The sequence below is a fragment of the Solanum pennellii genome, chromosome 3, assembly GCF_001406875.1.
Source record: "Solanum pennellii chromosome 3, SPENNV200".
Taxonomy (NCBI): domain Eukaryota; kingdom Viridiplantae; phylum Streptophyta; class Magnoliopsida; order Solanales; family Solanaceae; genus Solanum; species Solanum pennellii.
This window is the reverse complement of record NC_028639.1, coordinates 23,020,232-23,042,915: the sequence shown is the minus strand read 5'-3', so window position 1 is coordinate 23,042,915 and position 22,684 is coordinate 23,020,232. Positions and strand designations below refer to the sequence as shown.

The 22,684-nt window shown below is 34.8% G+C and overlaps 1 protein-coding gene across 2 annotated transcripts; it reads right to left on the bottom strand.

Moving 5' to 3' along the window:
* Nucleotides 1-3,354: 3,354 nt before the first annotated feature.
* On the bottom strand, nt 3,355-6,269 carry LOC107015300 (probable receptor-like protein kinase At5g24010). 2 transcript variants are annotated; one of them, XM_015215523.2, is made up of 2 exons: nt 5,874-6,269; nt 3,355-4,976 (listed from the first exon to the last, which is right to left on the bottom strand). In XM_015215523.2, exons 1-2 carry the CDS (start codon nt 6,046-6,048, stop codon nt 3,592-3,594), a joined length of 1,560 nt encoding a protein of 519 aa, XP_015071009.1. In that variant the 5' UTR covers nt 6,049-6,269; the 3' UTR covers nt 3,355-3,591. The 2 variants fall into 2 exon arrangements, with proteins under 2 accessions (XP_015071009.1, XP_015071008.1); XM_015215522.2 differs by having other exon boundaries at nt 3,355-6,269.
* Between the last annotated feature and the right edge of the window lie 16,415 nt (nt 6,270-22,684).

Here is a 22,684-nt window from a genome sequence, read left to right as displayed (position 1 = left end):
ATAAAATACAACATGAAAACTAGTTCGAATACAAATACAAATGACATACACATTAGAATGAATACGATTTAAGAAAGGATATAAATTCTGGTAAATAAAATAAATTCATTGTGAGAAAAGTATGTCAAATAACATATAAAAATACAACATGAGAACAGGAATGAATACAAATACAAATGACATACATATTGGGATGCATACGATTGAAGAAATGATGTAAAATTTTGGTAAATAAAAAAAATATACTGTGAGAAAAGTATGCCAAATAACACATAAAATTATAGGTGTTCAAATTTATAAGTTTTAAAAACTCAATTTTTTAATAGATAAAACTTAAAGATATCATAATAAAGTTTCATAACAATAACTAGTTTTGAAAGACAAGGACAAATAATAGCGTTAAGGAAAAAGAAAAAGACCACCTATTTTAGGTCTCATAATCTTTTGTAAGAAAAGTAATAAAGATTTTCAGTAACTTAATCTAATTTGATATATTTCTCCCCTTATTTTCTTTAATTTGTTATGTCTTAATTATATTATGTTAAATTAAATAAAAAAAATATATAAATCAGCCCATAACAAACTAAAAAATTATCATTTTCAATAATATTAAAAGTGTTGCTGAGAAATATTATTAAATGTCAAAATATTATTTTTTTTGAAAAAATTGTCCAAAAAATAATGAAGGGGAGCCCAACATTCATACCGCAATTACAAAGAAATAACATAATGGAGGTAAATGTCAATTTAGTTAGGACCCAACTCATCGTAAAAACCAACTCTTAGTCTGAACTGCTTAAATGAGTGTTACACAAGAGTAAAAGAAATACATTCTCCGTTTAAAATTGTTTGATATGTATATTAAAAATAGATATCTAAAAGTAATTGTTAATTTAAACAACTAAGAAATAATTAGTAATTTTTTTTCGATTCTACCCTTAATTATTATTTTATTTTGTTCAATTGAAAAATTGTGTATACTTTTGATATTCTTGGTATAGTAAAGTTATATTAGTCAAATTATACTTTGTATTAAATTTTTCTTAAGGAGAGTGCAGGATCTTACCCTGACAAATAATTGTGGACAGAGGAGGTATGATGATTAAATGTTGGCCAAACACATATACAATCTCTTAAACTTGTCCTTATTTTTAGTTTTGGTACTCCAACTTAGTTTTGTTCCATTTTAATCCTTAAACTACAATTTTATGTTCCATTTAAACACAAAATATTTATTTTTATAATTTCTTTGATTTATTTATGTTCTTCAATTGCATTTTCTTATTTTAAAAATTTGACGTGTCTACTAATTTTCGTAAAAAAATTTAAAAATAAAGAAATAAACATAGATTTTTTTTGAAATAAAAATTGGGAAAAAGATCTGAAATATATTCGAATTCTGACCAAAATATTTGTAATGATACTAAATTTCGGAAAGGACCTTTTATCCCTGCACTATTTAATAGCTTATCAAATTTTGATATTGTTACAACTATTTTGGTCAAAGTTCAAATACATTTCAAATCCTTTTCCTATAAAGAATATCATTTTTGAGATTCTCTCTATATTTTTTTATGAAAATAAACCGATGAAAGTTCTTTAATTTTCTTTCTTAAAACATTCCATTAAATTAAATAACACTACATATTTTTTTTAATCATTTAGGCTACGTGAATTTAAGGCAAATGCTTGCTTTTAATTTTTAACATAACTCAATACGAATAAAAAATATATATCTTCAATACGAGTAAAAAAAGAGAGTCGTGTTCTTTGCTGATAACATTGCTAAAAAAAATGTTAAAACTCGATTGACTTAGTCGTGATGTCGATGATCTTTAAAAAAAAGAAAACCAACACAATTTCGTCGGTTATTTTTCACACAAAATATACACAAAAACTCTCAAAAGAAATTATTTTTTTTAAAAAAAGAATTAATGTCTGATCGTTAATGTCAAATAGTTTTACTAAAATTAACTGACACAAGTCGATTTTTAAAGTAAGAAACTGCAATTGAATAACATATATAAAAATAAAGAATCATAAAAATAAAAATAGTATTTCGTATTAAAATGGTACGTAAAAAATAAAGTGAACGGTAAAAATGGAACAATTCTAAGATGGAGTGTCAAAATAAAAAATGGAGGCAAGTTAGAGGGTTGTGTATGTGTTTGGCCTTAAATGTAGTAAAAATGTCTATAATATTTAAAATGCATAATACATAAACATGACTATTTAACTTGTTTTTAACGGACAACTATGACTTCTAACTTTGAGCGTAAACAAGTAGATACTTAAACAGTTAAAATGAACAAGCAGATACACATGTCCTACATGACATAATACACGTAGAACACCATGTAGGACACAAAATTGCCATGTAGGGTGCCATGTGGAATGGATGTGTCTATTTGTTCAATTTTATTCAAGTTTTGTGCAAACACAAAGTCAAAAGTCATAATTGGCAGCATACGCCAACGGTCATTTTTATGTATTATGTTTATTTAAAATGTTTAAAAAGAGAAGAATCGTCGTATTCTTAAGGGCATCCCTTATATAGTCAAGCCATTTAAGTGGGTCAAGTCAAGAATTGCATCAAATCTAATGTGGGTTGGGTCCCAAATAATCTAAGTATTTATTTTAATGTTTTGAAGATTTATTCCCAAAATTTTATGGCACAATATATAAATATGACCCTTAACTTGGTGTCAACTAACAACTACGACCTTTAACTTTGAGTGTGCACAAGTAGACACTTAAATTAATATAAAATTGAACAAATAGACATATTCGTCCTACATGACACCTTACATGACAATTTTGTGTCATACGTTACATCCTATGTGTATAATGAAAAGTAGGACACATTAGGTTGGGCATTCAACTAGTATTCATTTCAAGTAGTATGAGTTAAAAGGGTTGAATTGCCCAATCCTAAACTCCAAGCCCTTTGATGCATGATCCAAGAGTGATGGGAAAAGTTGCCATATTGGTAAATAGGAATTAGGAAAAAGGCTGATGGGGAAAATACAGGACAGCCTGAATCTATTTTCACGCCCAGACATAATAGTATGTTCATGGCATTAGATACAGTAAAAAAAAAAATATCCACTCTTTACAAGAATGAAACGTACAGCCTAAACCATCCAAAAGCATAGAAACCGACTAATCTCATACAAACGGGTCACTTATTTTTTTTCAAAGGCCAGGGAGTTTCACTTTACTGCACTATGGGTACAATATCACACCTTAGACACCATGGTGATTGATCGGTACGACTCTTATTTGATAGACATTAGGGGATTTGAGGTAATAGCAAGCATGAACAGACTATGATCGATTTGGTATGCAAGCACATTTCGTTCATCAATCGAGTACTATGTTTCTTTTGTTAGGAGCATGAACATGACAAGGATTGCATTATAGACAGGTTATTGCATGATATACACTTCTATATTATATTGGTTCAAACAGCAGATGATGGCTCTGCCAATTAAGAAAAACTTAATAAGAAATGTTATAGTGAACCAAATCAACATTGATACCTGTAAACTGTTGAACAATGATTTGATGGTGCACTATACTATAGACTAGTTATCTTCCTTCATTAGTCATCAATTGTGAAAATACCTTGCTTGTCGATACATCTGAAGCCCCATCACCATTATACACCTCATTGTGGAGACCCTCTGGCACTGGCACTGGAAGCTCATTGGAAATCTCAGCTACTTCTCCATGTGTTCCAGATTCTTGAAGCTGGAATGCATATTCCAAGTTCCACAGTACGTCACCCATTGTTGGCCTATCAATTCCATAATCAGCCAAACATTTCTCGGCAGTCTCCCCGAACTTCCTCAAACAGTTTAGCTTTATCTGGCCTTTGATATGGGGATCAACAATCTTGTCTAGTTGTCCGTCCTTCTGCCACTGCAAAGCCCATTCAGCCAAATTAACTTGCTCTCGTGTAAGCAGAGGATCAATTGCAGGTCTAGCACATAAGACTTCAAATAGAACAACTCCGAAGGAGTAAACATCTGACTTATCAGTAAGCTGCTGCCTCCGAAAATATTCCGGATCAAGGTACCCAAAACTTCCTTTTACACAAGTGCTGACATGGGTCTCATTAAGACAAGGGCCTGTCCTTGAGAGACCGAAATCAGCAACCTTAGCAACACAATTTTCATCAAGGAGGATGTTAGTTGACTTGATGTCACGATGGATGATTCCTTGAGCGAAACCTGTATGAAGGTAGTGGAGACCTCTTGCTGCACCTATGCATATCTCAAGCCTTTTCTTCCAAGATAACGGTGATATGCCTGGACCATACAAATGCCTCTTAAGAGGTCCCTTCTCCATATACTCGTATACAAGTATCATTTCAGACTGTTCTTCACAATAACCTACCAGTGAAACAAGATGGTGGTGGCGAATCTTGGAAAGAACAGTGATTTCAGTCTGAAATTCAGGTAGGCCCTGCCTGGAACCTGGCACACCTCTCTTTATAGCAACCTTTCTGTTGTCTCCAAGAATGCCTTTGTATACCATCCCAAAGCCACCAGAACCGACTAACAAACTCTTATCAAAATTATTAGTAGCCAATTGTATTTCGGCAAAAGGAATCCTCTGTCCTAGATATCCATTTGGTCCAGGTGAAGTCCCATCAGACAATGTAGCATGGGAACTACTTCCATATCGACATAAAGGCGTCCATCCAGCACTTTCTGATGGCTTTGGTTTTAGCTTTTTCTTTCTGCAGATAAAGAATAGCAAAGCAGCAAGAATCATGACCACAGTCAGCAGAACAAAGCTTCCAAGAACAGAACTCACTACAACCCAAACATTTCTCTTGTTAGAACCTGTCCGAGAAGCCACAAAATTGACCATTTTCATAATCTCAACGGCATTCAGAATGGCATTCTTCCTTATTGAACTACTAAGGTTAGAAGGATCGATGCTTACTTGCACAACGCCTGAACTGCCTGAGAATACCACAAAATCTATGTAATATGGTGTAGCAAGCTCATGGAATGTAAGCGAAGATAAATCTAGGTCTTTGTATGCTGTGAAGCCATTGAGATATACATTAAAGTACAACTGTCCAGGTGACAAACTAACAAAATCACAGAAATGCAGACGAACAAAGTGGGAAGCATCTTTAATAGCGACAGGAAAGTTCCATGTGATATTAAATTTGAAATCTGTAGTTACATTATCTGTATTCATCTGCTGTGCTGTCATATAGACATTATCAGGAGCAATTTCCCTTGTAGCACCACCCTTTTGATAGTTGGGAACATGAGAAGTTTTTGCAATTTTAGCAGCATATTTCAAAATGAGAAACTCTTCATCTGGAATCCAACTTCTCCAGAGAGTATCATTAAAAGGAGTTAGCTTTAACCCTCCAACATTAATCCTATGAACAGTCTCTAATGTTTGTAACGTCATATTCTGATTAAACTCCTGAATTCCTTTGGGACCAACTGATTTAGCCCCATCACCAATTATGAAATCATCAGGAGCTGAAAACACTTCAATTGCATTTACATAAGCAAAACTGGATTCATAAGGATTTGGTGTGAAGTCAATTTGAAGTTCAAACTTATCCACCATCAATATGAACTCTCTAACAACACTATTAGTAATAGTAGTATTAACACTAAAAAGCAAAACCCCATTTGCAGAAAAACTGAAAAATGCTTTCTTGATATCATAATTGTGAGAAGTGAAAGGCGAGAAATGAAGTCGCAAGAAATGGGTCCCAATCTTGTTGATATTGAACACATATTTTGAAGCATCATTGAAAACCCTAGCACTAGTATATAGAAAAGATAAATTGGAAGATGGGTTTGTATTTTGTTCAAACACAATAGACTTACCTTGAGAAGTATAAACTGAATTAGAGTCACCAAGGAAGAGTCTGTTATCAACTAACACATCTGCATTTGAACCACAGTTTATCAAGTAGTTATCTTGTGGGGAGAAAGCACCTGATAGATAAATGATACAGAAACAAGGGATGAAAAAACCAACAACAACTTTACAACTACTCATGGGAGAAGAATGAGAGAATTATTGTACTACTACTATTTTTCTTTTAACAACAAAGATGTGAGTGAATTCTTTTCAAGTAACACAACATGTGAATGTCAAGGCGAGCTGTCCAAAATACTGTGTAAACAAAGAAAAGTGGCGGCTCGTGAACACATTTTCTTCCACCATTAATAATAATAATGTCCACTTGCAATTTGGAACTCTACACCTGTATACCATTATGTTTTAGCCGTATCAGTTATTAACTTCGTTTCTATTTATATATTGTTTTTACTAAAAATAGATTAAAAAAAATACTCCCCTCTTATTCATATTTACTCTTTTAGTTGTCTCTATTAACTTGTCCATTTTGACAATCAACAAATAACAAAAAAAAATTCTATTATACCCTCATTTAAACTTCTTGAAAATTTCTAAGTTTTAATTCATCCATTTTGAAACCATAATTAACAAGGATAAAATCGTAACTTCAACATGCTAATTATTGTTATCTTAATATATGTCAATTCTAAAGTGGACAACTAAATAGGGACGGATGGACTACTATTTCAATTCGTCTTAATTTTTTTTTTATAAAAAATGATAATAATTGTGACTAACATTTCACAACGATTTTTTCATCATATTGATATGTAAAAAATTGAAATTTATAGATTTTTTCGTGTAGTTTTTGAATATCTAATTTTTTATATAAAATATTTAATTAATTTAATCTAATTTAACTTTGAAAATTAGTTAATTTGACTTTCGAAAAGCACAACATTCAATTAAAAGTGGTTAGAGGGAGTAGATATTACTTAATATTTGATATTTTATAAAACCAATACATAAATAACTTTAATCTTCATCTTTTACCCTTAAGAGTTTTTTTCAAAAAAAAATAATTTTTGGTCTATGGACCCTTTTATTAACAATAGACACGAAAAAAGTAACGAAATTTTTCAAAATATCCACATTTTGACATTTAGTAGGATTCAATGTCAACATTTTCAATATTTAGTAGAAATGTCAGATTTTTCATTTATTATGTATCGTATTTAAATTTTTATTTTTTGTTTTAATTGAATGAATAAAATTGTTAAATAACAAAAAAGAGAAATTTAGAGGAGGAAAATTTTTTAAAAGGAAAAAATTGCTTAAAGGTTTTAGCGGTTACAAAATTCAAAAACAAAAAACTAATCAGTCTTCTCCATAGCTGATGGTTCTCTCATCATCGATTATTTATATATTTTGATTAAAAAAAATTTCAGTTTATTGTGTATTATTTTAACGAAACGGGATGACAAAATTAACGACAAACAACTTTTGTATTTTTTTCTTAGAAGTGATGGATGATTTTGTTTGTCTATCTTTTTTAATCATATTTAATAAATATTATATTTAGAATTGTATTCTGATATCAATTTGTATTGTCATTTATTATGCATTTGTTTAAATATATTACTTCAAGTTGATCTATTGAATTGTTATTCTGGTAAGAACATTGGATACATCTATATTGATCAATACGAAATACAAAACTGTTCAAGTTCACTATATGTAAAACGAATACAATTATGTAATCAGATGTCAATTTGTATTGTCATTAATTATACATTCGTTTAAATACTGACCTTGTGTGACTTGCTTTTCTGAAAGTAACATTAGATACAACTATATTAATCAGTACGAAGTACAAAACTGATCTAGTTCATTATATGTAAAAAGAAAACAATTATGTATTCAGATTTCAGTTTGTATTGTCATTTATTATATATTGATTTAAATTTATTACTTCAAATTGACCTTGTGTAGTTGACATGTCTTTCTGAAAGTAACAAAGGTTACAACTATATTGATCAAAACGAAATACAAAATTGTTCACGACAAATTGTATTCGTGTTTGAGAGGTAGCCGACCTATTTTTGTATTTGAAATCACAAACTTTTGTATTTAAATACTCTATTGAGAACAAATGATGACTTTGCATAATGTATTTTTTAGAGTTCAACACTTCACAATCAATGAAATACAGAAATATATATCAAAACTATTTATTGATGAATCAACACTTTATAAGATCAAAGTGATGATTTTGCATAATATAGTTGAAAAAATTGTTCATAATGAAAAAATAGACAAAATAGTTCATAATAAAACAAGATCAACTAAACTACAAACACACAACTAAGATATTTCAATTGTTTCACTATCAATCCGAACTATTTGAGGCCTGTTATGTCTTAGGGGTGCCTCACTATCACTAATGGCTCCAACATCAGTTTTCTGTTGTCTATAGTTCCAAAGATGAGTGCAGCGTATCTTAACCTTAAAAACATTAAATCAAATTTTACCGGACAAATTTCTTTGTCCATAAGACAGCCACTCAACATGAGCAAGCATCTATGATTTGATGAATACATCAAATATGGCCTAATAAGTACAAAATATATAATGAAACAAAAGTGCATAATATAATGAATACAATTAATATAGATCTTTATTTATAGAGCATAATGCTCTATGTATACAGAACTAGAAATGGATTATTTCAACAATTTGGTACATTATAAGAGCTAACAAAAATATCTCCAAAATACGAAAAAGAATAAAATAAGGAATACAAAATACATACTAATAAAAGTGTACAGCTCCACAAAATTTGCAGATATATTCAATATCAATACATAAAGAACTAGAAATGGATGATTTCAAAAATTTGATACATTAACAAAGCTAACAAAAATATCCCCGAAATATAAAAACAAAATAAAATTGAAAATATCAAATATATACTAACAAACATGTACATTGTCCATAAACATTTTCAAATCTAATCAATATCAATACACATATTAAAATGATTTGAATACCAAAAAAAAAAAATAACTGCAGACTAACATAAATTTTTTGAAAAAAACTTGATCTTTAAAAACTTCAACTTAACATGCAAAAACTAAACATGCAAAAATAATTAGATACCTCTTCGTTTCCATCCTCTTCGATAACTATTCGGTCTTCGGCATCTTTTTCAATATCCCCACAAGTAGACAAAGATTCTACATTTTCGTTCTGAATTGAATTAGATGAAAATTTGACACACTGATTGGGTCCTGCAAATGTTTTGATCGTCTCTCTTTCCACCTTTTAGTAGTGGATCCTACATTATTCGCTATTTCTTGAGTAACAAATAGATTAAAGGATGAAAAATCGCCAAAAATTTGGTGATTAAGTTGGATACCTCTAGTCAGCCTCTTGGATTCATCCATTGTACAGTGATAAATGAGATTGAAAAATACATACAATAATTTTAAAATTTTATACATGCAATAAAATCAGAAAAGAAATCTAAAAAATAGGATAAAGATTAGGGATACCTTAATCAAAGGGATTCTTGTTGATCCAATTTCTGAAAAAAAATAATCAAAATTTACGGAAGAGAGATATGGGCAACTTGAATCTTAGAGGAAAATCTGAAAATATAAATATGAGATAGATATTTTTTTAAAAAAAAAAATTGAAGAGAGAAATCTGAATATATAAAGATGGGTGTGAGATTTTTTTTTTAAAGAAAATGAAATAGAGAATTAAGAATCTGAAAAGATGTGTAAGAGACGGAGATTTTTTTTTTAAAAATAGGAGAGAATTAATGTGAAACGTGTCAATGGGAGATAGAGTAGGAAGAAAATTAATACACAAAAGTTTTAAAATAATGACATTTTTGACATTTTTATTAATATTTATAAAGTATGAATACTTTAACTAATTACGTTATTTATTTTTACTAGTTCACTAGTTTTTCCAATAAAGAAAGTTAGGACAAAGCCCATAAGTCTAAAAGCTGAGGCCGGGTACAAAGTAACCCAACCCATTATTATCATACCAACATGAATAAAAGACCTCTTCAGCTAAGAATAGTGTCTCTACACTTTCCTAAAAGTTGGTCGTTTCTCTTCCCAATGTTGCATGTTGCTTGTCATTGGAACTTGTAACTTCGTCGTCTCCTCCTCTAGGTCACCTTGGTGTTTCTTGGAGACTCCATTTATTATCTCCAATATTACAAGGTAAGTTTCTCCCATCTTTTTCCTTTTTATTGTTTTCCTCTCCAAACCCTTTCCGTTTTGTGCTCTGAGGTGGTCGGGGGTCATCCCAATGGATCAATATGTCATGCTTGTGCTTATGTTGCTTCGGGCTTCCTGTAAGTCCATTTTCCTCTCATTCACCTTTCTCCCTCTTCCTTTGGGTAAGTGATGCTGTCCATTCTATTCAGGCGATTTCGAGCATTTGGTTCCCTCTTGTTTTTGCACTCCCCAATCTCTTTATGGCTAACCAAGACAAAACTATCCTTTCCTTTTTGTGAAGATTTTTGATAGCTAGAGCATTAGTCCTAGCTAGGTTATTTGTCACAATCTTGATGTCTTCTTCAAGGCATACTCTGTTAATATTTCAACTGTGATTTCCTTTTGCTCCCATGTTAGTAGCCATGTATATGTGTGCGCGCTAATGTCAATTGCATCTACTTATGGGTCTTCCTTTATGTACTTTATTGATTTCCTTGAGCGTCTTCATGTGTATTTGTCTTCCTTGCCTTGATTATGATGTTGACACTTGAGCTTTGTCTATGTATACAATCTTTTTCATGTTTGCATGTAACTCCTGAAAATCCATGTACGTCTCGATCCCTAGTGTTTATCTTCCTTGCCTTGATTATGATGTTGACACTTGAGCTTTGTCCATGCATACAATCCTTTTCATTTTTGCATGTAAATATTGAAAATCCATGTACATATCTGTTAACTATGATTCCACCACTTGATTTACTAATGGGTCCGCTGAAGTATTGTCTTCTCTAAATGCATGAACAATACATGCGTCCAATAACTGCATAATCATGATGATCTTATCAACTATCTTTGTAGTCTTCCATGGTATTATCCATTGTCTTTGAATGGTATTACTCACAAGTAATGGATTTATTTCAATAGTTACCTCATTCAAATTCTTCTCTTGGCAGTATTCTAGCGCATCTTAAATAGCCATCGACTCAACCTCACTATTCGTGGCTGTAACACCTTTAAAATCCAAGACTCATGGAAAAGCCTACACAGGTGTCATAAAGTCTAAACACTATTTCTAAGTCCTTTTTAATGAATATAGGTCATTTAGAAGGTTTAAGAACCAAAATGTTCGAGAAGTTGGTTCAAAGAGATGTTAGTGTGCCTTAGCTTTTTTTACTAACTTTTAGGAGTCGGAAATGTACGAAAATGGGTGGAAAGGTAGCTAATGGGTGTTTGAGTTGTTTCATGATTGGAACGTCTGGGTACGACTCCTTAAGGACCAACCAAGGGCCCTCGAGGAGAATCCATGCAGTTTGATGCAACACTAACTGGCAATGTACATCGACGGGGCAGGCGACGGTCCATAAGTGGCTCGAAGGGGTGTCGAAGGCCACCGTCCCTCACTTGGAAAGATTTGTGAAGGCCCTTGTTTGCCTAGCTACTGTTACACTCGACAAAAAGGAACGATGGGGCGTCATTGGCTCGACGGGGCGTCGTGGCCACCGTCATCCCATACTTGGAAAAATTGGAGGAAGCCTCGCCTGCAAAGTCTCTGATAGAGACGATGGAAGTGCAGGACGGAAGGGGGGTGTCCGTCGACCTATCGACGGACCGTCGACGGGGTCTCGTCAGTGAGGATCGAATTTCACTAAAGGATTTTAATGATTTCATTTAAATTAATTAAATGGTTTAGGGGTTAGTTAGTGATTTAAGGGAAACTAATTAAGTTAATTAAGCCCCTCTATAAATACCCTTAACCCTCATTAACCTAAAGCCAACTCTCAAAATAAACTCTCTTTCTTCTCTCTTATTTCTCTCTCTACAAGAACCCACCATTGAAGGCTAGCAAGAACTAGGGTTTGGGGGCTGGAAAAGGGTGGATTCTTTATCAAATTGTTGAGAAACATTAAGGTATGAGTTCCATTCACCTTTGAGATCCTTTCCTCAAAGGGTTCCTTCAAAATGGATTTCAAAAAGTTGAGTTTTCTTATGGGTTTCATTCAATTACGAAATTGAAGTTATGGATTGAGTTGTTGGTGAATTCATAGGGTTATATTTAGTAGATTTACATGTAATTCAACTTTTTTAGGATAATTGTTGATGGTTTGGTCAAATTGAAGAACATGATCCTCTATCCCAAACCCTAGGTAGTGATCTTGACTTACGTTGTATGTTGATCAATCAATTGAGTTTGTTGTTGATTTGATTACTATCATATGATGCTATTATGGTTGAATTAAGATGAATTATAGGCCAATAATGCTAGTTCTTGAGATGTAATTTACGTTATGAATTATAATGTGAAATTAGCCTATGTATCTTGTCTCAAGTTGTGATCTAAAGATGAATTGTGTTATAGAGATGCAATTGGCCTTGTTATTCTATTGATTATAATTGTGCTATGATGTTACTCCCCAAGTTGGGTTGAGTTATGGGTTGATGGTAAGACCTTGATGATAGACTATGAGGAAGACTTGGTAAGTCTTAGAATCTCTATCTTTACTTCCAATTGTGATTAATTGTTGTTAAGCTATGATATTACATTGGAGTATGCCTTTTATTAAGATTATAGGGTGGTATGATGTTGAATTGAAATGTCTTGACTATGTTGTGAGGTTGATTAAGGTGTGTGTGCTATAAGGATGGTGAAAACTATCAATATGCTTTAAAATGTTTTGAAATGCTAAAGTGTTAACCTCATTTATATGAATTGTGATGAAAGGACATAAACTCATACAATTCTTATTGAGGTATTGATGATGATGATCATACAAGGGGTAGACCCTATGGCCTAAATTAAGTTATGATTGATAATTAAAGGCTTAAAGACATTTCAAAAAGGGACTCTAGCTTAGCACCGAGTGAACTAGATAGAGGAGTGTCCCTTCCCACATAGGGAAGGTAGGAGCACTACATTACTCTTGAGGTTGGACATCATAATGCATGGCGCATAAAGAGGGTCCCAACTAAATCTCCTAGTTCTTGAACTATGTTGCCCCCATAGGAATACTAGCTAGTGGATCCACCTTGTTGCTATGTTTTACGTTTTGGTACTACCTTGGCAAGTAGTCCGCCTTCTTTCGCTGTAGGGTTTTATGACACCAGATTCCACACTAGCTCATGTGGTGTATGTTGGTTAGGGCAAGATGTTCCCAAAAGTTAAAACTAATTAAAGGAATTGAACTCTAACTTGGATAACCTAACGGGTCTAGCTTAGTCTAGGTAGGGTTATGCACTAGTTAGTCTTGAGGGGAGTCTTAGAAGGATGTTTTTATATGTTTATGTTATGATAATATATGATGTATATATATGATGACCATGTCATATTGTTGATACTATATGTTGATTAGTTCATTTGTGAATATGCCTTGGTTTATAATGATAATATAAGATGAAATGTAATCCTAAATGCCATGATATGTAAAGTTGGACATTGGTCATGTTTTCTTGTTATTGATACTTGATTGAGTAAGCTTATGGGACTTTGCTTGGTCATTGCCCTTGTTGACTTGATAAGGACTTGTGAGTAGTTGTATTGCTTATTATGATATGTTTAACTCTTATTCATTCTTGTGATATTATTTCTTGATGTTAGAGTTGTAGTAAATCATGATTTTNGTTGAGTTTTCTTGTGGGTTTCATTCAATTACGAAATTGAAGTTATGGATTGAGTTGTTAGTGAATTATTAGGGTTATATTTAGTAGATTTACATGTAATTAAACTTGTTTATGATAATTGTTGATGGTTTGGTCAAATTGAAGAACATGATCCTCTATCCCTAACCCTAGGTAGTGATCTTGACTTATGTTGTATGTTGATGATTCAATTGAGTTGGTTGTTGATTAGATTACTATCCTATGGTTCTATTATGGTTGAATTAAGATGAATTATAGGCCTATAAAGTTAGTTCTTGATATGTAATTTAGATTATGAATTATAATGTGAAATTAGCCTATGTCTCTTGTCTCAAGTTGTGATCTAAAGATGAATTGTGTTATAGAAATGCAATTGAACTTGTTATTATATTGAGTATCATTGTGCTATGATGTTACTCCCCAAGTTAGGTTCAGTTATGGGTTGATGGTAAGACCTTGATGATAGACTATGAGGAAGACTTGGTAAGTCTTAGAATCTCTATCTTTACTTCCAATTGTGATTAATTGTTGTTAAGCTATGATATTACATTGGAGTATGCCTTATATTAAGATTATTGGGTGGTATAATGTTGAATAAAAATGTCTTGACTATGTTTTGAGGTTGATTAAGGTGTGTGTGCTATAAGGATGGTGAAAACAATCAATGTGCCTCAAAATGTTATGAAATGCTAAAGTGTTAACCTCACTTATATGAATTGTGATGAAAAGACTTAAACTCATACAATTCTTATTGAGCTATTGATGATGATAATTATACAAAGGGTAGACTCTATGGACTAAATTAAGTTATGTTTGATAATTAAATGTTTAATGACATTTCAAAAAGGGACTCTAGCTTAGAACCGAGTGAACTAGATAGAGGAGTGTCTCTTCCCACATAGGGAAGGTAGGAGCACTACATTACTATTGAGATTGGAGATCATAATGCATGACGCATAAAGAGGGTCCCAACTAAATCTCCTAGTTCTTGAACTATGTTTCCCCTATATGAATACTAGCTAGTGGATCCACGTAGTTGCTATGTTTTACGTTTTGGTACTACCTTGGCAAGTAGTCCGCCTTCTTTCGGTGTAGGGTTTTATTACACCGGATTCCACACTAGCTCATGTGGTGTATGTCGGTTAGGGCAAGATGTTCCCAAAAGTTAAAACGAATTAAAGGACTTGAACTCTAACTTGGATAACCTAAGGGGTCTAGCTTAGTCTAGGTAGGGGTATGAGACTCTACTTAGACATTGCACTAGTTAGTCTTGAGGCGAGTTTTAGAAGGATGTTCTTATATGTTTATGTTATGATGATATATGATGTATATATATGATGACCATGTTATATTGTTGATACTACATGTTGATTAGTTCATTTGTGAATGTGCCTTGGTTTATAATGATAATATAAGATGAAATGTAACCCTAAATTCCATGATATGTAAAGTTGGACATTGGTCATATTTTCTTGTTAATTATATTTGATTGAGTAAGGTTATGGGGCTTTTCTTGGTCATTGCACGTGTTGACTTGATAAGGACTTGTGAGTAGTTGTCTTGCTTATTATGATATGTTTAACTCTTATTCATTCTTGTGATATTATTCCTTGATGTTAGAGTTGTAGTAAATCATGATTCTAAGTGTGTTGGGGTAAGTGTTACTTGTTGAGATAGTTGGCATGTTTGGTTGATTAATATGACTTACTTGACTTTGCATTAAGCCCCTTAAAGGGGTAAAGTGGCATGTTTTAATAAAAAGTCCCTTTTTAGCATGTTTTGCTTGTGTATGTGCATAAGATCTCATACTTAGTACATGTGGAGTACTAACCCCATTTTCTTCCCTTGTCCCAAACATTTTAGGTTTTGGTCGTTGAAGAGTTTGGAAGGCGATATCGTTGAAGGCTTGGATTCTTCCTTTCATCCAAGTAGGGTAGGTCCTCATCTTTCGAGGGCAATTCCATCTTCTAACTTTGGACTTTGTTATCAGCTTATTGACTCTATCATTCCTTTCCTTGTTATTTGAATATTGTACTTTCGTATGACCTATACATTGTCTTGTTGAATTGACGTAAGGGCTACATTCGTTTAGATGGTATGAGATGAGACAATCATTGAGACTATTTCTATATTTATATATATATATGTGTAATAAAAGTAGAAGGCTATGTAATCTTCCTCTATGAAGAGTCTATGTATAATTGATATGAATATATATATTATGTGTATGTATAGGTCTATGTAAACCTCCAATTAGAGAAAGTAAAAGTTTTAAATTTTTCCGCATTTTTCAATCTATGAAGGTAATGACATGAACTAAGAGGCTACTCTTAGTCCTTCAAAAGGATGACGATGCCGGTTGCGTCTAGGGGGTAAACTTGGATGTGACAAACTTGGTATCAGAGCATGAGGTTGAATATCGTTGAGTTATGTCTATCTCTCTACCACGTCTATGTAGGTTTGTATTCATAATTGTGAAGCGCACCACACTTATGAGTAGGAACCTATATGATGTTTAGGAATCACTCTCTTTCTTGGAAATATTATATCGTGCCAATAGAGTATATTTATGGTGTGCTTTTGCATCTAATCATATTGTTGTTCTAATAGGAAGCATGAACACTCGAAGGAATGCGGCTCGAAGACTTGAGGAGGACGTTGCTAATGTGGGAACTCCTCCCCATGATGAGTAAGTTCCTCATCTTGAGGAGAATGCTAATGTTGATCAAGCCCCGGCTAACCCTCCACCTATGATGGAGGCGGAGATGAGGGGTATTCTTGCTCAAATGGCCCAAGCTATGACTACCCAAGCACAAGTCACAACGGTTCAAGCCCAAGCTATGACGGCTCAAGCCAACCGGGATGTTGCTCCTTGTCCTCATCAAAAAGTCACTACTATGGCTTCCCATCTAAGGGACTTCACTCGGATGGACCCTCTTACTTTCTATGGGTCTAAGGTTGATGAAGACCCCCAAGAATTCCTTGATCAGGTCTACAAAGTGCTATATGCTATGGGTTTGACTTCAAGTGAGAAGGCCGAGTTGGCCTCATATCAACTCATGGATGTGGCCCAAACTTGGTATGTGCATTGGAGGGATAATAGACCGTTTGGGGTTGGTTCGGTAACTTGGGAGATCTTTAAGACGGCGTTTCTAGATCGGTTTTTCCCCAAAGAGATGAGGGAGGAGAAGGTGACGGAGTTCATCAATCTTCACCAAGGACGGAGGAGTGTTCATGAGTACCCTTTGGAATTCGTTAAGTTGTCCAAATATGCTCCTTATTTAGTCTCCGATCCTAGAGATGAAAGTAGTCGTTCTTTTTGACAGGGGTGTTGGAGGACTTACAAGAGGAGTGTCAATCGGCCATGCTACATGACAGCATGAACATTTCCCATCTTATGGTTTATGAAAGAAGGGTTGAGGAGACAAGAGCTAAGAGAAAAAGTAGAGAAGCTAAGAGGGCTAGGTCATTTGACGGAGGCTCCTCAAAGAATAGGTTTGAAATACAAGATAAGCCTAAATTTAAGAAGTGGGGTTCAAACTAAGTCCCTTCCAAATTCCCAAGAGCTAGTGGTGATAGGGTGTCTAACCCTAAATTTAAGAAGGGAAAAGGTTCTAATTCACCAAAGGAGAAGCAAACTTGTGGAAAGTGTGGTAAAAAGCACTATGGTGAGTGCCTTAAGGGGACGGATAATTGCTTTAGTTGTGGCACGAGTGGTCACAAAATGAGAGATTGTCCAAACTTAAAGAGTCATGACAAGGGTAGTGGACAAGCTCAAGCAAGTGGTTCTAGTGATACTCCAAATAAGAACCACTTCTATGCTCTCCGCTCTAGGGGTGAGCAAGAGATCTCTCCCGATATGGTGACCGGTATGTTAAAAATCTTTACTCTTGATGTGTATGCTTTACTTGATCCGGGTGCTACTTTGTCCTTTGTTACACCACTAGTATCTAAAAAGTTTGATGTTTTACCCGATATTTTGCATGAGCCTTTTTTAGTGTCTACTCCGGTGGGAGAGTCGGTTGTTGCTAAAATAGTCTATCCAAATTGTCCTATTTCATTGCCCAATAGAGTTTCTTATGTCGATCTAGTAGAACTCGATATGCTTGATTTTGATATTATATTGGGTATGGATTGGTTGCATGCATGTTTTGCATCCATTGATTGTAGGACAAGAGTGGTGAGGCTTAACTTCCCAAATGAACCCGTTGTTGAGTGGAAGGGGGAAATTCTATTCCTAGAGGTCGCATCATATCTTGTCTAAAAGTATGTAAATTGATCTCAAAGGGTTGTCTCTATCACATTGTAAGAGTCCAAGATTTGGATTTTGAAATTCCTCCTACTGAGTCGGTCCCCGTAGTGAATGACTTTCCGGAGGTTTTTCCTAATGACCTTCCCGGTATTCCTCCCGAATGAAAATTTGATTTTGGTATCGATTTGCTACCATAAACAAATCCCATTTTAATCCCTCCACATCGGATGGCTCCGGACAAATTAAAAGAGTTGAAGGCTCAACTCAAGGATTTGCTTGTCAAAGGCTCCATAACGCCTAGTATATCCCCATGGGGTGCTCCAGTTTTATTTGTCAAAAAAAAAGGGTGGGTCTTTGAGAATGTGTATTGACTACCGTCAACTCAACAAGGTAACCATTAAGAATAACTACCCCCTCCCTTGGATTGATGACTTATTTGACCAACTCCAAGGGGCGAGTTATTTTTCAAAGATAAATTTGAGGTCGGGGTATCATCAACTCAGGGTGAGAGGGGAGGATGTACCGAAGATGGCCTTTCAGACTAGGTATGGGCATTATGAGTTCTTAGTCATGTCTTTCGATCTCACAAATGCTCCGATGGTATTTATGGACCTAATGAATAGAGTATTTTGAAATTACCTAGATTCGTTTGTCATTGTCTTCATTGACGATATCTTGGTATACTCAAAGAATGAGGAAGATCATATGGGTCATTTGAGAGTAGTGTTGTAAACCCTTAACGAACATCAATTGTATGCCAAATATAGTAAGTGTGAGTTTTGGTTGATATCGATTACTTTTCTCGGGCACATCATTTCTAGTGAAGGAGTTGAAGTAGACCCAAGGAAAACGGAAACGGTGAAAAATTGGCCTAGACCATTAACTCCGACTGACATCAAGAAATTCTTGGGTTTAACGGGTTGCTATCGGAGGTTCGTGGATGGTTTCACATCCATTGTGTCTCCTTTGACTACTTTGACCCAAAAGAGTAAAAAGTTTGAGTGGTCGGAGGCATGTGAGAAGAGCTTCCCATTGTTGAATGACAAGCTTACTTTCGCTCTGGTGTTGACCTTACCGGAGGGTACAAAGGATTTTGTGGTGTATTATGATGCATCCCGAGTGGGTTTGGGGTGTGTGCTTATGCAAAACAGGAAGATGATAGCTTATGACTCAAGGTAACTAAAGGTACATGAGAGGAATTACCCAACTCATGACCTTGAATTAGCAGCCGTGGTGTTTGCTTTGAAAATTTGGAGGCATTATTTGTATGCGGTTCATGTGGATGTTTTTACCGATCATACGAGTCTCCAATATGTGTTTACCCAAAAGGAGTTAAATATCAGACAAAGAATGTGGCTTGAGTTGTTGAAAGATTATGATATGAGTGTCCTTTATCACCCCGACAAGGCTAATCTAGTTGCGGATGCCCTAAGTCGGATGAAAATGAATAGTTTATCCCATCTTGATGAAGCCAAAAAGGATCTAGCAAGGGAAGTGTATAGGTTGGCTAGGTTGGGGGTGAGGTTGGAGATTGCTCCGGATGGGGGTGTCATAGTTCATCATAACTCCGAGTCATCGTTAGTGGTTGAGGTGAAGTCCAAACAACACCTTGACTTAGCCTTGACGGAGTTGAAAGAATTGTTTCTTGGCAAGTTGAATGAATCATTCTCCCTAGGGGGGATGGTGTGCTAAATTACCAAGGGAGGTTATGTGTTTCTGATGTAGATGGGTTGAGGGATCGGATCTTAGAAGAATCACATTGGTCCCGCTATTGAATTCATCCGGGATCGACAAAACTGTACCATGACCTAAGGGAAATATATTGGTGGAAAGGTCTAAAAAGGGACATAGAGGAATTTGTCGCTAAGTGTCCGAATTGCCAACAAGTAAAGGCCGAACACCTAAAGCCGGGTGGCTTACTACAAGAGATTCAAATTCCAATTTGGAAGTGGGAAGAAATCAATATGGACTTTGTAGTAGGTTTACTCGGACCCAAAAGTCCTATAATTCCATATGGGTGGTTGTGGATCGATTGACTAAATTTGCTCACTTTATCCCCGTCAAGTCTTCATATTCGGCGGAGGATTATGCAAGAATCTTCCTAGATGAGATTGTGTGCCGCCATGGTATTCCGTGATAGACGCACAATTCACATCTAGATTTTGGAAGTCATTAAAAAAGGGTTAGGTACTACGGTGAAGTTGAGCACCACTTTTCATCCCCAAATTGATGGTCAAGCGGAGCGTACGATACAAACCCTTGAAGATATGCTTAGAGCTTGCATTATTTATTTTAAAGGGAGTTGGGACAGGCATTTACCTTTTGTGGAGTTTGCCTACAATAACAATTTTCATTCATCTATTTCCATGGCTCCCTATGAAGCCTTGTATGGTAAGAGGTGTAGGTCTCATATTGGATGGTTTGAAGTGGGTGAGCCATCACTTCTTGGTCTCGAGTTAATTTACAAGACTTTGCAAAAGGTTCATATCATAAGGAACCGCTTACAAATGGCCTATAGTCGGCAAAAGTCTTATGCCGATAATAGGAGAAGAGATTTGGAGTTTGAAGAAGGTGATAAAGTGTATTTAAAAATTTCACCAATGAAAGGGGTGGTTAGGTTTGGCAAGAAAGGGAAATTGAGTCCTCGTTATATGGGTCCCTATGAAATCTTGCAAAGGGTTGGTAAGGTTGCCTATGAATTGAAACTTCCTAATGAATTGGCTTCGATTCATCCGGTTTTCCATGTTTCTACGTTGAAAAAGTGTATCGGTAATCCCGAGGCCATTCTTTCTATTGAAGGTCTTAGTGTCAAGGATAACCTCTCTTATGAGGAAGACCCGGTTCAAATTCTTGATAGGCAAGTCAAGAAGTTGAGGAATAAAGAGGTGGTTTTCGTAAAAGTGTTATGGAAAAATCAATTAGTTGAGGGTGCTACATGGGAGGCCGAGGCCGATATGAAATCCCGTTATCCTCATCTTTTTGAGAATTAAGGTTAGCCATTCTTTTTAATTATATAAGTATGACAAAGATTTGTGTTTCTTGATTTTTGGGTGAAGTGTTGCAAAAAAAATGACATTTTTTTTGAAAACCTCACAATAAGTCTTAAAGTGAAGTCACTTTAGTATTAACTTGAAATTTTTCTTTTTGCTTGCTTTGAGTTATGTTGTGCATTTTGATATGATGTGTCTTTATGAAATGATAGGTAGCATGTTGTTAGGTTGAACTTTGTGCTAATTGACTCATATGATGTATGTTTAGCTCATAAATGTTGTGCGAAGGAAATGCCTTATGATGAAGTTTTTTAGCCTTCGGTGTGGTAATATGAGTTTGATATTTGCTTTGTTGAGGTGATATAATTTTTGTTAAATTGATATTGTTGATTGGTTGGGCTGCTAGTCTTGGGTCTATTCCTTCCTTTAAAAGAGTTTTAGTGTCATACGGGTATGAATGTTCCTAAGGGGGGATAATGTAACACCTTGAAAATCCAACACTCATGGAAAAGCCTAACATAGGTGTCATAAAGTCTAAACACTATTTCTAAGTCCATCTTTAATGAATATAGGTCATTTATAATGTTTAAGAACCAAAATGTCCGGAAAGTTGGTTGAAAGAGATGTTAGTGTGCCTTAGCTTTTATTTACTAACTTCTAGGAGTTGGAAATGTACGAAAATGGGTGGAAAGGTATTTGATGGTTGTTTGAGTTGTTTCATGATTGGAACATCTGGGTACGACTCCCCTAGGACCAACCAAGGGCCCCCGAGGAGAACCCCTACAGTTTGATGCAACACTAACTTGCAATGTACATCGACGGGGCAGACGTCGGTCCGTAAGTGGCTTGACGGGGCATCGAAGGCCACCGTCGTCCCTCTTAGAAAGATTTGTGAAGGGCCTTGTTTTCCTAGATACTGTTACACTCGATGAAAAGAGACGACGGGGCGTCATTGGCTCGACGGGGCGTCGAGGCCACCGTCATCCCATACTTGGAAAAATTGGAGGAAGCCTCGCCTGCAAAGTCTCTGATAGAGACGACGGAAGTGCAGGACGGAGGGGGGGGGTGTCCGTCGAACCACCGACAGACCGTCGACGGGGCTTCGTCGGTGAGGGTCGAATTTCACTAATGGATTTTAATGATTTCATTTATATTAATTAAATGGTTTAGGGGTTAGTTACTGATTTAAGGGAGACTAATTAAGTTAATTAAGACCCTCTATAAATACCCTTAACCCTCATTAACCTAAAGCCAACTCTCAAAATAAACTCTCTTCCTTCTCCTTATTTCTCTCTCTACAAGAACCCACCATTGAAGGCTAGCAAGAACTAGGGTTTGGGGGCTGGAAAAGGGTGGATTATTTATCAAATTGTTAAGAAACATTAAGGTATGGGTTCTATTCACCTTTTAGATCGTTCCCTCAAAGGGTTCCTTCAAAATGAATTTCAAAAAGTTGAGTTTTCTTGTGGGTTTCATTCAATTACGAAATTGAAGTTATGGATTGAGTTGTTAGTGAATTATTAGGGTTATATTTAGTAGATTTACATGTAATTAAACTTGTTTATGATAATTGTTGATGGTTTGGTCAAATTGAAGAACATGATCCTCTATCCCTAACCCTAGGTAGTGATCTTGACTTATGTTGTATGTTGATGATTCAATTGAGTTGGTTGTTGATTAGATTACTATCCTATGGTTCTATTATGGTTGAATTAAGATGA